Source organism: Lissotriton helveticus, chromosome 6, assembly GCF_964261635.1.
Source record: "Lissotriton helveticus chromosome 6, aLisHel1.1, whole genome shotgun sequence".
In the NCBI taxonomy this organism is placed as follows: domain Eukaryota; kingdom Metazoa; phylum Chordata; class Amphibia; order Caudata; family Salamandridae; genus Lissotriton; species Lissotriton helveticus.
This window is the reverse complement of record NC_136067.1, coordinates 510,815,071-510,832,073: the sequence shown is the minus strand read 5'-3', so window position 1 is coordinate 510,832,073 and position 17,003 is coordinate 510,815,071. Positions and strand designations below refer to the sequence as shown.

Genomic DNA, 17,003 nt, shown 5'->3' with positions numbered 1-17,003 from the left:
CCCCAAGCCTGGACCCTTTAGCTGATATCTCAGATGCTGCCAATGTGAGTAGGGAAGCAGAGGGGGCAGAGGAAGAGATTCGCCAGGACCTTACAGCTAAGGAATCCAGAGAGGCGATTACATTACCGGTTAATTATGGCCCCCTAGTGCCCCAGACGCCTGATCCAGCTGGTGAACATGTTTACTCAGTAACAGATGGATCTATGTCCGACACAGAGAATGAGGATTCTACCTCTAGTGAAGATGTACTGCCTAATGGGGATAACTTTATTGAAGAGGATGACCCCAATACGGCTACTAACACTATTCTACGGAAAAGGAAACCATGTAAAAAACGTAATCAGCTTAAATGGGACTATTCAGTAGGGTGGGTGCAAAATCTGTTCCGCTTGCGGATTTTGCGGATTTTCGGCAATTTCGCGATTGGCGAATCGCACGAAATTGCTGAAAAATCCGCAAATCCGCTCGCGGCCGGATTTTTTTTTCTGCAGCATCTCCGTGGATAATTCATTCGGGCACGATGCTTCTGTCACAAAAATTAAACCTCAACAGGAAGCACTTACAGATATAAATAAAGCAGGTGCCCGAGTTGAAGCTCAAATTCAGTCACGCATTACACTCAGCCCAAACAACTAGTGAGCGCGGTCGAGGCTAGGCAGGTGTGCTTCCTCCACATATCTACCGCCTACAATTAGATGTAATCCTTGATGGAGGACTTTGCATCCACGAGTTTCTCGAGCGCAATCCCTGTGACCAGGAGGCTGCTTCCTTCTCATCTGCTGCCCTGATTGGTCTCTGACCCTTAGAAGAGGCATATGAACTCGCATGGAAGCCCTACCCGTTTGGCCCCACCACACACACCAGGAGGCTGCTTCCTTCTCATCTGCTGCTCTGATTGATCTCTGACCCTTAAAGAGGCATGTGAACTCGCATGGAAGCGCCACCCATTTGGCCCCGCTACACACCCCAGGAGGCTGCTTCCTTCTCACCTGCTGCTCTGATCGGTCTCTGACCCTTAAAGAGGCATGTAAACTCGCATGGAAGCCCCACCCGTTTGGCCCCGCCACACACACCATGAGGCTGCTTCCTTCTCATTTGCTGCTCTGATCGGTCTCTGACCCTTAAAGAGGCATGTGAACTCGCATGGAAGCCCCACCCATATTGCCCCGCCACACATGCTCAAATTCAGTCATGCATTACAATCAGCCCAAACAACTAGTTAGCGCGGTCGAGGCTAGGCAGGTGTGCTCCCCCCCATATCTACCGCCTACAATTAGATGTTATCCTTGATGGAGGACTTTGCATCCACGAGTTTCTCGAGCGAAATCCCCGTGTACTTCCTGTGACCAGGAGGCTGCTTCCTTACCATCTGCTGCTCTGATCGGTCTCTGACCCTTAAAGAGGCATGTGAACTCTCATGGAAGCCCCACCCGTTTGGCCCCACCACACACACCAGTAGACTGCTTCCTTCTCATATGCTGCTCTGATCGGTCTCTGACCCTTTATAAATAAGAGGCATGTGAACTCGCATAGAAGCCCCACCCGTTTGGCCCCGCACAACACACACTAGGGTACACGTGTCACATTATTACAAATGGCAAAAAAATCAGCGATTTTCCGGGAAAATCCGCAAACTCACTGATTTTTTTGCCATTTCACGCAAATTCGCGGACCGCGGATCCGCAAAATTCGCCCATACCTACTATTCTGACACACCCAGCTTACTTCCCCTTGTGAGGGCGCATCCAGTTTACAACAGCAGGGGACCCCGCAGACGGTGATTGAAATACTGGGCGAACCTTCTCTGACTTCCATAATGAACTCCATCATTTTTAAGAGGAAGCCCACTCAGACAGCCTGTCCTCTAAGGGAGCCACCAGGAAGCTTCAAGGTGGTATTAGGAAGCTAAATAAGGTCTGTACGGACATTGGGGATCGGGTGGCTATGGTGGATGCTCGAACTGAGACATTGGAGGTGGAAGTAGCTAAGGCAAAAGAGCAGAGAGGCACTCATGAGGCCTGCCTGGAAGATCTGATGACCAAAATCGAAGAGCAAGAGAATAGGCAACGAAGGAATAATCTACGACCACTGGGGATCCCTGAGGGAATTGAAGGTGAGGACACCAGAGGGTTCATCGTCAAATTGCTACAAAATGCATTACCTACACAAACCAACTGAAATTGGGACCAAGAAATACAAAGGGCAAACCGCTTTCCCTTTAACATCAAACTGAGGCGGGGAGACAACAGCTCTAAGAATGAGAAGCCCAGAGTATTCTTGGTCTTTTTTGGGAATTTTTTCTTGAGGCAACTGGTGTACAATCAAGCCAGCCGAACTCCCAGGAAGAAGCCAATGGGATAAAATTCTTTGCTAAACCATACTTCTGCCATGCAACTGTAGAACACAGTAGGAGACTTCACCAGCTAACATCTCCCTTTCAACAGCAAGGGGCTCAAGTCTACCTAATGAACCCGGCCAGATTGAAAGTCATCTTCGATGGATCTATGCGAGTATTTTTGTCAGAAATCAAGGCGGGAGAATATTTAAAAGAAATTACCGGGCGGAAAAGATTAAACTAACCAGGGACTTTGGGCATATACACTAAACTGATTGTGAGGATACCCCTTTTATGCATAGCATATACAGGTGGATGCTTATGGGTTAGGGTCCCCTGATAAAAGTTATAGGCAGATTTATACCCAGACTGGTTGGGAAACTGCGGCTTGGCATTTGGAACTCAGACATGCTAACTATCATTCAGGGTTATTCTGACTGCTCGAATAAGTGGGGTGTGGGAGGGAGGGGGAGGGGACACCAAAGGTTTGCAGTGGGGGAAATAGATTTCTTAAGCAGATTGTCAATGGAATTCCAGGTGATGCTTAGTGGGGTGAATGGGACATGGGAAGAAAGGTGGGAAGAGGCCATTAGAAGCTAGAGGTTTGATGCTGTTGGAATTTGAGAACATTATGATTAAACACTGGATAAATGTACAAGTATAGGCAAAAAGGGATTATAAATGAGTATGTCAAATACACTTAGAATAGTTTCAGTAAATGTCTGCGGCCTCAATGACAATGCAAAAATATAAAAAGTAGCACAGGGTTTGCGCACATTGGGACCTGATTTTGTGTGTCTCCAGGAGACGCATGTTGAAGGTGCACAAATACATTTACTGAACACACTAGGATATAAGGTTATAGGGGCTACAACACAAGGGGCAAGGGTTAAAGGAGTGGGGATTCTAGCTAACAAGAAACTGCCCCTAAAGGTTAATGGAGTTAAATCAGATGGTCTTGGGAGATGGGTAATTGCAGGTTGTTTCCTTCCGCCAAACCCGGTATTTACGATCTGCTCTATCTAAAGTAGCAACATAGATGTCCCAGGTATAATCAACTGGGTAAACGAAGAGCTGGCACACTGGTCACTACTCATAATACTGTGTGGCGACACAATTCTAAACCTACCTAGTAACTGACAATCTGATGGAAACTGGAAATATAGAGGCAGGAAGCCAAAGGTTTTTCAGGCCATATCAAACTTAATCAACAGCCATGGATTGGTGAATGTTTGGTCAGATCAGAGACCTGAACAAGACGTCTTTATCATTTTTTCAGCTCCCCTTTTTTCTTTAGTAAGACTAGATTATTTTTTTGTCTCTTCCTCTTTGGCTCGATCATCACCCCCGTTTCTGTCAGATCATAACCCACTCACTCTAAATTTAGAGGGACTGGGCTATAAAGGTCTGAATTCAAAGTGGAGCTTGGAAACAGCATTGCTATATGATTGTAAATATAAAGAACATATGCAGGGTTGGACCCAGGAGTTCTTGAGTATAAATATGGGGTCAGCCCCTATTATGATGGTGTGGGATTCCTTAAAAGCTCGGATCAGGGGGGAAACGCTCCGTTACTCAATCAGGAGGAACAAAAAAGAGAAAGAACAGGTGATTCATCTCCAATATAAAAGGAGAAATGCAGAAAGGAAACTAACATCAGCAGTTAAAGCAGGAGTAGGAGTAGAAACAGCACATTTCACTGTAGCCGCAGCAAAAGCGGAGATCGGGTGTATATTTGCTGAAAGAGCAGCAGCCAGATGGGCCTCTGCCCGAGGGCAATTGTACGAATGTGAGGAGCTCATAGGACATCAACTGGCACTTTCAATTAGACAGCAGCCAATGCAATAACCTCGATTCGTACAATCTCCGAGGGGGTAACAAATGATCCCGATAAAATACAAAAAGCTTTTTGGGGATTTTATAAAGAACTGTATGCAGAAGAGGATATCAGACCCTTTGAGACGAGGGAAACCGAAATTGCGGAATGCTTAGAGACCATACCAATGACTAGACTTAACATAGAGAATCACAAACAAATGGAATACCCCCCAACTTGGGAAGAGATTGCTACTGCTTTGGCGAGTTTACCAGATGGTAAAGCTACAGGCATATATATTTTTACTGAAGTGGTTATCTCTATTTTTAATGGTGCTTCCCCACGTCCCTCTTGGTCCTTAGCGAAAATTGTAATTTTTCCCCAAAAAGATAAATCACCACTCGAAATGTCTTCCTAAAGACCAATAACTCCTATAAATACGGATCCAATTGTTTTTTCTAAAATACTGGCAACTAGAATCTCGAGTAACATAGAGTGTGTGCTATCTAAATGGCAACACGGGTTCATCCCTAAAAAGGGAACCACAGAACATGTTCGTCGGAAAATTGCTTTATTCGATGCAGCCCCGGTGACAGGAGACCCGATCGCATTAATTCTATTCGACGCTGAAAAAGCTTTTGATCGGGTCTTCTGGCAATTCCTCGGGGATGTTATGAGGCGGACTGGCTTTGGACCTAAGATAGTACAGGCTATCCAAGCTCTATATAAAAACCCTGCAGCCAGACTTATGATCAATGGACAACTAACAGAACAGGTTGAGATTTCACGTGGGACAAGGCAGGGGTGCCCTTGTTCTCCACTACTTTTTGCCCTTTTTATTAATCCATTTATTAATAAAATAGAATTTAATCCGGAAATAGAGGCAGTAAGCAGACACGGCATAGACACAAAGATCATGGCCTATACTGATGATCTTGCAGTAGTCACCCCTGACCCCAAAGCTGCCATTAAGTCTTTAGAACAAGAGGCTTTGGAGTTTGGGAAACTATCTGGGTATGTCCTCAATAGAACAAAGACACAGATAATCTTAAATGAAAAAATCAACTGGGTAGATAACCGAGTAGTTCCAAATGCTAAATACCTAGGTGTTAATATGGTTGCTAATATTGACTCAATAGTAGAAGAAAATATGATTCCGTTAGCTGCTGACAATAAAAAATCTCTTAAGAAAATTGACAATCTGCACTTAACTATAATAGGTAGATGCAATGTTATAAAAATTACCTTTTTCCCTAAACTACTTAATTTTTTTAGAACTATTCCTTTGGAGTTTAACAATAGCATTCTTCACTTGTTTGAGCAAATTTTTTCTCAATTCATATGGGCCTATTCGCAGCCAAGGAGGGCTTATAAATTACTCTCTTTACCCAAAGATAGATGGGTCTGGGCACTACCAAATCTAAAATTATATTATTTGGCAATAGTCCTACAATACTGCACTGATTTATTGCATGAATTCCCAGACCAGAATCCCATGGGACTCCCATCTCCCTATACACTACTACTGGGGGAAAGCGTCAGGGGATGTCTATGGAGACAGCTGGAATTTGGCTATTACAAGCGGGTCCGGTTTAAAACTCTAATGAACGCATACGGGGTCTTCGCTAATATACGAAGAATCTTCGGATTGGGGAGACTAAACCACTATACCCCCATTAAAACAACCCAAACTTGCCACTTATCTTTGGAAATTCATATCAACAAAAATGGCACAGAGCCGGAATAGCTAAGCTAGGGGATCTGGTAACTGCAGCTGGGGTACGGTCTTTCAGCGATATAACAGACCAATATAATTTAAATGAGAATCAGACCTTTTTATACTGTGCTATTAAAGACTTCTTAGTACATAAAACAGGTGGGCTAGCAGGCTTTGTAAGGATAGACTCTATAGATAAAACACAGGAGTTAAAAACACCCTGGATAGGCGGCATTTATACAATATTAAACTGCCAAATGCCAGATGACCCCTAATAGGATAGTGAAATGGGGAACTGGAAGGGGAACAATGTGCCCCAGATGCTCCGAGTATTCTGCGGACCAGGTACACATGTTTGTAACATGCCCAAATGTAAAACCTTTATTGAAGGAAGTACAGCACTTTCTAGGAGTAGTCCTGGCATCAGACATTCAACTCACCCCAACAACTATAATGATTGGTCTATATGAAATGATTAGTAGTAAGGCGGGGGGCGCTTTAATATTTGTTGCAATGACCATCTTTAGGATTTGCTTGGCCTCACATTGGAAAGATCCAAACCCTCCTTCATTTGCACAATGGCAGGCCAGGCTGCTGGCCACATGTAAATTTGAGAGTGCCATTTACGCTAAAAAGGGTAGAAGTGCACAAAAAAAAGGATTGGAGATATGGGATTCCTAATGAAATGGCTCGATGGTGTAAATTTACAGACAATTTAGGATTGTTTTTGTAGGATGTTCAAACATAGAAAAGCCCTATTGATATTTTGCAGAAACTGAAATCCTTTTTGATGAATGTATAACTGTAATGTATATATTAGTGGATAATAATAGATACTCCACTGCTTTTGTTTATAATTGGTATGTATCAATTGGTGTAGGGGTGGGGGGGTCAGGATGGGGGGAGCTGTAATGAATTACCCTTATTATATTGAATGTTTTGTTGCATTTTGAAGAAAAAGTATTGGCAGGCATGTGGGCCTTAGGTACCTCCTTATCGCTTCAGCTGCCCTGCATGATGACTGGGACTATCTCCTCCCAAGCGCTCCACTGGCCAGCCTCTGGGACTGCCCACCACTGGGGTAGGCGGTGCCCTCTTGGAGCACTTAAAATCTCCCTTGAACTGCCCATACCAGTAGCACTTCAGGCACTTAGGGACAAACCTACCAGTATTTTTGTCCACAAAACCCTTCCTTTGGTGGCCACATTGGGACACTTTCCCCTTTGCACTATTTTTTGGACTTTTTGAGGACTGATTTTTGTTTTTACCCCCTTCTTCTGGTGAAAATCTTGACCACCCTTTTGGGAGTGCTCCACAGATGCCTTCTTTGACACCCTGCTGATGACCTAGATGTTGGCCCCCTCAGCAAGCTTACTGGGATCATTCAGCTTGTTATCCACGAGGTTTTTGCACTACTTTGTAAAAAAATGTTGAGCATATGCTCCATAAGAATGAGGTTGTACAGCCTGTCATAATAATTAACTTTGCTGCTCCTTGCCCAGCCATTCTGTGCCTTACTAGAGTAATCCTACAAATCTACCCAAGACTGGTCTGGGAGTTTGTGGCTGTCTCTAAACCTCTGATGATACTTGTCAGGGGTCAATACAAATTTGCAAACAAGGATGGCTTTTATTGGGCATACATGTCTGGTCATCTACCACTAGTGTGAGCAGTGTTTCCCTCCTCATTGTAGGAATATGTTTCCTAAAGCTTCCCTCCAGTACTCCTTGGGATCTTCTGCAGAGCTATCTCAAATGTAGCAAACCATTTGTCGATACAATCTCCCACCTCATAGTTGGGCACCAGAGCTTTAGGTATGCGGACCTTCCTGTCACCTTTGGATATTGCAAGTACGCTACAACGATTATTGCTGGATTCCGAGGTTTGTCTAGCTTTAATAGTCAGTTCTTTCAGGCTCCTCTCATACTCCAGCAGCAGTTTCATTTCTGCCAAGGCCTTCTCAGCCTTCTTTTCTTCTAATTTAAGCTTGGCATTTGGAGCCTGAACTTTCTTTCTGCTTTCCTGCCCTCCTCCTCTGTGGACATGTTACTGGAGGACACATTGCTGCCTGCCCTCATATCAGGTTTCCTGTCAGTAGGTAGAAGGTCTAGCTCCTCTTGGAGCTCCTGGTCAGGGCACACAGCCAGGTCATCCTCCATTCCCAAATCAAGTTCCCTCCCATCAGGATTCTCCTCGTTAGGATCCTCATTCTCAGAGTCCTCAGTCTAAGATTGCATCCTAGTGACTTCCTGGCGAGGATGACTATCTGACGGTCTAGACTTGTGTCATTCTATCCTGCACATAGCCTCCTTTCGTGGCAGAGCTTTTGCATCTCTGTCCAGCTGAGGTTACCCTAATTGAGCCTCTCTACTTCCACGGTATGAGAAAAAGAGGTAGGGAACTTACATTTAGAGAAAAGGAAAAACTGCTAATCATAAAACAAGGGAGAATTAAAAAATCCTTGAATTTATCTGATTACTTATCCAGGATTTTAGTGTAACACAAAATCATTGTATGGCACTGCACACATGCAAGTCCATATCCCACCACTGCCGCCAATGGAAGAAACTGAGTTACTGGTTGAGGGAGATGAAACCCTACTTAACCAGAAGCCACAATCCTTGTCAGGATGAAGTTACAAGCAAGCCGTAAATTAAACTGTCATCAAAACTATGGTAGCATGGCAAAGTTAGGCTTAATTTGTAGGCAATGTGTAAAGGTTTTCTGCAACACTTCAACAGTAATAAAGTGAAACACAAAAAAATCCCATGCCAATTTAGAAAAACAGAGTAAAATTAAATAAATAATTTTGACCAAAATGGCAAAATCCAATCAGTAGAACTAAAGATATACAATATTGAAGATTTAAGAGGAAATGGTGGCAAAAAGCGCAAAGTGTCTAAATATGGACATCTGGTCATGCTACACTGGGACAATATCACAAGTTCAGACCGACCATGATTGAGACCCATTTATGTACACAGAACAAAAGTACCTTAAATCCTGGTTTCAATATTATGGAGTCCTGGGTCGAGGATGTGTTGTGCAGCCGAAGTGATGGAAGGTCCTGGTTGGTGATCCATCAAACAGCATCGGCTCTGAGGCGCAGTCAGCCTGCATCGATTATGTGTTGTGCACCTGCTGGTTCCGAAGAAGCTGTGGGGCTTGCAAAGCAGAGTCCTGCATCGTTGTTCTGGCTGCCGTCGATGGAAGGCTTGCGATGCGAGGGGCCTTGAGTTGGGGATCATTAATTCAGGAGCAGTTCCGATGAGGCTGAGATGGTGATGTGAAGTCCTGGCACTGGGAAAGTCTGTGCAGTGGAGGTGATGCATCAGTTTTGCTCGGGGTTGCACCGTGTAGCGAAGGAGATGCATCAGTTCTGCTGGACCCACAGGTGGGCAGGTAGAGCACCTTCAGGCTTACTGCCGAAGGTCCTGGACTGAACGGCATCATTTGGAAGGGTCAGATTCATAGATGGCAAAGTCCAGGTGCTGGGTTAAAGGTTGTTAAAAGCCTGTTATGTCCCTGAGGTGTATGATCAGGAGGTCAGCCAACTAGCCCTTGGAGTCACTCTGGGCTCTTGCGTTCAGAGAAGAAGGCCCAGTCCTTCTCTACTATATCACTATCTGGGACCAATACACAAAGTCCACTTGTAAACTACAACTAGTCATGTAACCCATGATACAGACAGCAGACACCAATGGTTGGGACAAGATTTCATCTTTCTAAAAGTGGCATTCTTGAGAATTGTGACTAAAAATCAAACTTTACATTCAAGAGGGCTTTTAAATATAATTCTTTTGACACCAAACTTGGTAAGTCGACCTACTTCCAATTGAAAGTTTTTGCTTATTAAATGTAACAAGGTATCTCCAATGTTATCCTAAGGTTGAGGTAGGCCTTGCTGTAGTGAAAAATAAATGTACGAGTTTTCACTGAACCCTGCCCTCTGAGCTGTGTAGGGTCTAGATTAGGGGTAACCTATCTATATTAAAAAGTAAAGTTTGAATCTGGCAAGAGGTTTATCTTGTAGGTCCAAATGGCAGTTTAAAACTACATACACAAGCTGAACTGGCAGGCCTGAGACATAGTTGGAAAGGCTATTTAAGTGGGTGGCACAATCAGTGCTACAGGTCCACTAGTATCATTCCATTTACAGACCCCAGGTACATGTGGGACTGCTCTACTAGGCTCTTACAAGTAAATTAAATGTGGCAGTTGGGTATAAGCCACTTCCACCATATTTTAAGGAGCGATCACAAGCACTTTAGCACCGATTAGCAGTAGTACAGTGTGCAGAGTCCTAAGGCCAGCAAACAAAAGGAGGGGTGAAAGGAAAATATTTGGTGGAAGACCACCCTAAGACTCGCAGGTCTAACATGGGCTTTGCAAGTCGGCTCTACAGTGTGTACTAGTCATCAACAATTGATAAATGCACAATTGTTACCCTTGGAAATGCGAGTATATATCTAACATCATGAACATAAAATAGCATATTTTCCATCTAATGCTCATTTTCAATGCGTACATCTCACCTACATGAATCGTCAGACACAATGCACCAATATGTTTACCAAATTGCTGAAATGGCCACAAAGGGTCATGTTTGTGCTATCAAAGCACCTGGAAGACATACTGTTCTGCCTTTCACAGAAAAGTGGGTAATCTGTACTTTCAGATTTGATTTTGCATGAAGGGATGAGTTGCAAACAGTTGGAAAGTACCATTTTCCATGTGCACTCATTGAGCACTCTTGTGAAATAGCACTATGCAGTGGCACTTCTGCATGTGCAACGGTACACAGTGCACAATGGTGTTTGTTGAAATGCCATTGCATTTGTGCAGTGATACTTTTTTTCTATTCTTTGTTATCCATGAAGATATTATTAAGACACTCATTTGTGGGTGTTCCTTGCCACTTCCCACCTAGGGAACGGACCTACTTCTTTTATTGAGGGACGTAAATAAATGACCTTTCCAGGGTGGGAAAAGTTCAGTGAAAGGTTTGATAGTATTTAAAAAAAAAATCATCTGTGTCTGTCCCCAAACTTTACAGGTCAACTCTGTCCTTAAAAGGCCACTGCCAGCCCAAGCTAAGGTGTTTAGTAATGTACAATTTTAAACAATTGTGTGAAAATACTGCTCATAAGTGTGAGCGCACTATACCACTAGATTTTATACAAGTGCCAGAGACATGGTGTAAATCAGCAAATCAAGATACATTCAAATAAGAAAAGACTCCCTAATTAGGTAAATTGTAGGGTGGAATTAGAACATTTATAGAAGTTTATTGCAAAGATTCAAAGGTACTATACACAAATAATAAAGAGCAGATGTGTCAAATCTTATTTAAATGCAATCCTACCTGAAGAACAGGCCCCAAATTGTCAGCTGCGGGGACTACATGGCTAAACCCTTTCAGCTCCCTTGTTAGGTGCCCCAGACATCCTACTCAGCCCCACCCTGTTAAACCTTTGTGTGTCTCCACTCGCAAGATTGACACCGAAGTTATTGTCTCGCTATCTGACAATTAGACACTGGTGCTGGACAAGTTTAAATCTTGCATGAGTGAAATCAGGACCTGGGTGAAGAAGAACCTTAACACCGAGAAGACAGAGATTGTGGAATTTGGGGCAGACAACTCGGTTTTGTCGGATCTCTGGAAGCCTGACACTTGCTGCCCATTACCAACCCAGTGACCACAGCCAAATATCGTGGTGGGATGTTTTCTAACAGTCATTCTTTTGACTCTCATTACATTACATTACAGTAAGCGTCTGCTTCTTCCTTATTTTGATCTTGAAGAAGATTGTTCCCTATTTACCTGGTCTATTAATAATGTCATTAGTCATAGCCCGTATTACATCTCGCCTTGATTACTGTAACACTTTATGTTTAAATGCCAAACAATACCTCATAAACAAACTTCAAATCATCCAAAATGTGGGTGCATGGGTGATCTTGAATGTCCCCAAACATCTTTCTGTTAGGGAGGGATTGCCGTCACTGCATCGGTTACATGTGAGAAAGCTTTCTCACATGTAACCTTTAAAGCATTGTGTTTGGTTTTAAAGGCTTTCCATCAGCAGGGCTCTTGGTACTTGATAACAGCTTTTAACTGGTATTTTTAAGCAGACAGTTTAGATATATGCGCGGAAGAGGGTGAGCATTCCAAGGCACCACGGGGCATTTGCGCGTTCCCTGTGGCTGCAGTAACTCCATGGAGTAAGTTACCAACACATATTGTGAGTCTGAATTTTTACTCTGTATTTCAAAAGCAACTCAAAACCTGGTTATTTTCCCTAGCTTAAGAATTCTATTGCTGTCTTTCCCTAGCTGGCTTTCTAACCGCTGCTAGAGCTTTGATGCTTTTTTGGTTTAATGATCTTTAAAAATCGAAAACTCAAATACAAAAGTCATTGCCACAAAGGTTCTTAGTAATAGGGCCATACAGAATAATAGTCAAAATCCAAAATAGACTAAGGGGTTTATTTCGGTATTAAGGTCCTAGGACTCGCGGTGGTGATCTGACCATGCCACCACTGCAACCCCACCCACCGCATTTCGAGTGTGGCAGTCAGACCACCACAGGACTCCCTCCTCTGCCGGATCTAAAATTCTGCAGCTATGGTGCAGCGGTAAGGGGCAGGAACATGCTGCTGGTGCTGCTGTGGCACAGCCAAGCATATTCCAAGTTGCATTTCCATTGCCTATTTTATGACAGTGGGCCCGCCATGAAAAGGTTGGTAGAGATGCAACCCCTGCCGCTTTTGGACCTGGGGTGCATATTGGGTGCACATTTTGTGCCCCTCACCCTGGAATTGCACCCCCATTCCTGCACTGTGTGGCATTCATGACATGGTGCATGCCACACCATGCAGGAATGTGCAGGAGGTGCTGTAACAGCGGTGGTCTGTTGTTAAGGCTCTCCTATGACCCTAACACAGCCGCTGCAGGAGGACTGCAAAACTCGTAATAAGGCACTAAGCCTCAAGCATGCAGTAAAATCAGTAAGAAATAAGACAACATTTCTTGTAGCATACTTAAGGTGTCTGGTTCACCCTAAAATGTAAGGTTGTATTCGAAATGTCCCCTTAGAACAGCACAGAAAGCACAGAATCATTGTGCTGTGAGAAAAGAAATACAATTTCAACAAATCAGAGCACAGAATTTGAAATCGTCATAATACCCTCCTACCTAAGCACAACCCATTACATGAGTTTTAATTGAAATATCATCTGGAGGTGTCAGAACAAACTAGTTACATGAATAACACTAAACTATTGTGAAGTAATGTAAGCAGAATATCCTTGTAAAATTGTTACATTAGGGAGCCCATCCTAGAGAGGCTTATTCCAGAGCACTCATTCAGAAAGAAACAAACATGACTTGATTGACTATGTGCAATATAAATAATAAACAGTGAATGTCAGCTTCATTTTGGAAAAGATGGCGTTGAGGCCTAGCTGAGGCTTAGTTATCATAAGTCAGGAAAATGCATGTTGACAGGTCATAAAAAATCGATTAGAAGGCAATAGCTCCATGTCAGTGTAGGCGATTGAATTCAAGTATACATTTCTTTCAAATCACACTGTTAAAAATGCACATTCTTGATTAATACATACAAGCTCCCTCGTAAGTAAATGAAATAAAGAGGACATTGTAATCTTCAGTAACTGAAGTTAACTCTTAAATGAAGCCCTTAGCGTTCTTTATGTCAATTGTTCCACACATTGCTTCGTGAATTGTGGCTAATGCTTGTTGAAATGGCATATGTAAAACACAAGGGTATCATTAAAACACATTTTGGATATGGAAGTGAACGAAAACATGAAAAGTTTGGTAAACTTTTAAATGTAATCATCGGATTTATACTTACTTGCATGTGTGTCAGTGTTACTGTTCCCGTTGTCTTCATTACTTTCAAAATTGTAATGTTGCTGTGTGTTTTTCAAGCAGGTGTTATTATGAATGCTTTTGAAAACGTGCATGCATTTGTCTGTGATAGGTTTCTGGCACTTGCAGGTACCCAGTGTTGTTTTTTTTAGCTCATCCCATATTGTCAAACAATACGTTTGATCACAGTGTTCCCTTTCTGTTCTGCATGTTCTCTGGAAGTTCTCATACATTGTAAAACAGCGGCTGGATTCTTGGCAGATGCGTTTTGCTTGGCTGCAGTCATTTTCCATTTCATTGCTAAGTGTTTCTTCATTTATAATTTCACTTGCAATTAGACCCGGTTGTATATCTGAGATGGATGGAGATTTCAACTGCCCTGCAACATTAAGTTTTAGATTGACTTGTCAATAAGTGGATAGAAAAACATTTGTAGTATGAAATGCAAAAGTCATGACATTTTTTTTTATAAATACTTATTTTTCATGTTTACAGAGAAAGGGACTGAATCCTCTAATGACTCACTTGGATGGACACATCACAGCCCTTAATCTTACCTAATCATCCAATGAGGGAGAGAAGTTTCGCACTGCATTTTCAAAAAGCTGACAATGCTCATATTCCCTAAACTAGTTTGTGTCATGCTCTATTTTCTTCTATACTCCTTTTCCAAGAGTAGGCATTAATGTTAACTTTTCTTACTGTTACCTGTAAAGAGCAAAGGTGTCCTTGTGGCTTGGTAAGTGCAATATTAATGCATTTCATAAATCAGTAGATAAATGCGCAAATTCTCATGTGCTTTTCGAACCCACCTCCCAAAGGAGCACCAAATGTTACACTGGGTTTTATTGATCAGCAACAACACACCCCTTTCAAACATAGAGGGGCACATTATGGTGTGGCCCGTAAAGGCTCTGACTGATGGTCGGAGGCTTCCTGGCCGCATCGTAATGGATCGCTAGGTTTACTTTCCGAACACCACATTATGATGGAAGCCATCAGAGCCGGCACATATCCCCTAAAGGGCGGGCCTTTCTGCTGATGGGATTTTGATGCATGGTCTCTTACATGGTTTGCATGCCTGTCCGAAATGGAAACCATGTCGGAAAGTGTGTATAGAGGCCCCCAGTAGGGCACCCTTGTTCCTGCAGCCTCCAGGTGGGGGCTGAGGGGTCACCTAGGTGTGAGGTGTGTGTTGTGAGGTGCTTGCCATAGGGTGCAGGGATTAACAACACCTTTGATTTCTCAATAATAGCTTTTGTTACAGCCGGTTTACAGCCATAACACGTGCTCCACTTGAAAAATGTGAGTATGCGACCGAACAATGTCTGGGAGTCGGTGTGTTGTAATCAGGCCCAGAGCGTTTTCTATATACAAGCCAATATTACTTTTTAATTGTCAGGTTATTTACAATTATATAGAATTAAGAGTATAACAAGAATTAAACAGCACTAGCAGCCTTTTAGAACCAAAAGTCACTATTTATTTAGCAAATGTGATAGCAAAGTAAATGGCATTGACCACAATTTTAGACTTTTGCTCTGAGAAGAGAATAACATTTTCTTTTGACATCGAAAACTCTCCAAGCTGGGAACAACATTTTCATTACAAATTGTCATACTATCATAATTTAGTGTTTGAAATTTCATTAAAAGGTTTTTTCTTGTAACCCATATACTGGGAATGCAAAGCGAACGTAACTTTTCTTTGCATTTCTTTTTTCAGTTCCACCACTGGTTATGCAAATGAGTTGGGTGCGAATTCCAACATAATTTTGATATTCACGATTGGTGGAATTACATGCTTATAATTTAAAAGAGTGTATACTTACTGCAAGGATAGATTAGCAATAACACCAACATAAAATAGTTGACTTGATTCACAAAAATAAGTTTGCAAGTGTAAATTTGCCCACATGTAGATTTACTCCTAGAACTTGGTGTAACTCTGCACGTTTTTTGCTATTCACCATTTCAAAGTAAATATTTACACCTAGCTGCAGAGTTAAAAGTCTACACATCTAAAATGAGGAGGTGGAAACTCCTTCAGCTAAATTTGCAAGAGTAAAGGTATACTAAGTTTCTTTCCATAAGTTTGTGGCGGTTGTCTCCACAGGGATGGACATCACCCAATCACAAAATAAAAAGCAAAAATATTTTTTAAAAATAATGTATTGTTAAAAAATACATAAAATGTATTTAAACTACAGCCCCATACAAAGCATTAAGCAATACCTACATGACTGACATTCCATACCTTACATCCTGCCATACCATCCAAACATCACTGCATATGCCTGGAGTTGTGAGTCTATGCTTAACACACCCCAAAGTCCCCATTGCCCCGTTACTGAAATCCTTCCTGTACCTTTTAAACAGAGGAGCCTCATAATTCAGTAAGGTGTTCTGAGTGACAAGTCTGTGTGTATCATCAAGTATTACTTTCTTTTGACATTTCATTTACAACTTGTTTTAATATATCACTCCATAGCACAGTTTTGCTATCTCTTTAAAAAGCAGTCACTGGGCGTGGCCAAGATGGCAGTGGAGTAGCAGCATTTCTCCGTAGCTCCGCTTGTCAAGGCGACAAATAGCATCATCAAGCTATTCTGGGACCCCAAACATGGCAGAGAGAATCCTGTGACCTGCAGGGCAGGCGGCAGAAACATAGCGCGATCTAAGGGACTTTGTGATCCGCGACGGAGGCGCCCTGTGGAGCCGACCCGGATGAAACGCCAGTGAAAAGCGAGGAGGCCGGTCTTTGGATCTCTGCCTGCGATGGTGATTGCAGCTGCTGTGGGCGAGGTGGAACACCACGCACAGGGACAAAGACACTATATGTTACAGGAGGTCGGGCATGGCGGCGACTGGACCTAGCCACGCAACAAGTGGCCAGAGTGGCTGAGGCCTAGCCAGGGGAGATACGAGGAGTGCATCCTAGATGATGAGCCGCGATGAGGAGATGCTGTGGTGAGCTGCAGCTCGCTCGAAAATTTGTAGGCCCGTGCAGCATATAGCAGAGGTGCCTTAGCTGTAAGTCGAAGTCGCCGGACGAGAAGCATCCCACGAGCGGCCCTGCTAAGGAGAGGGCTGCAGGGTTAGTCGGGCTGCCACGCACAGACTGGGCTGGGGGCGGACAGGCAGGCTGCACCTCAAGTGCTGAGGGAAAGAGAAGATAGTGCCGGGGTGCTCTGGGCAACTCCTGAGTAATCGGCCACAGCAGAAGCGACCGGAATCGCC

The 17,003-nt window shown here is 43.1% G+C and overlaps 1 protein-coding gene across 1 annotated transcript in view; it reads right to left on the bottom strand.

Moving 5' to 3' along the window:
- GFRAL (GDNF family receptor alpha like) overlaps positions 1-17,003 on the bottom strand; it is a 1,079,552-nt gene that overhangs the window by 705,588 nt on the left and 356,961 nt on the right. The window contains exon 4 of the mRNA XM_078647546.1: positions 13,748-14,143. Coding sequence (XP_078503672.1) covers positions 13,748-14,143 — 396 coding nt within the window. The remainder of the gene's footprint in view (positions 1-13,747; positions 14,144-17,003) is intronic.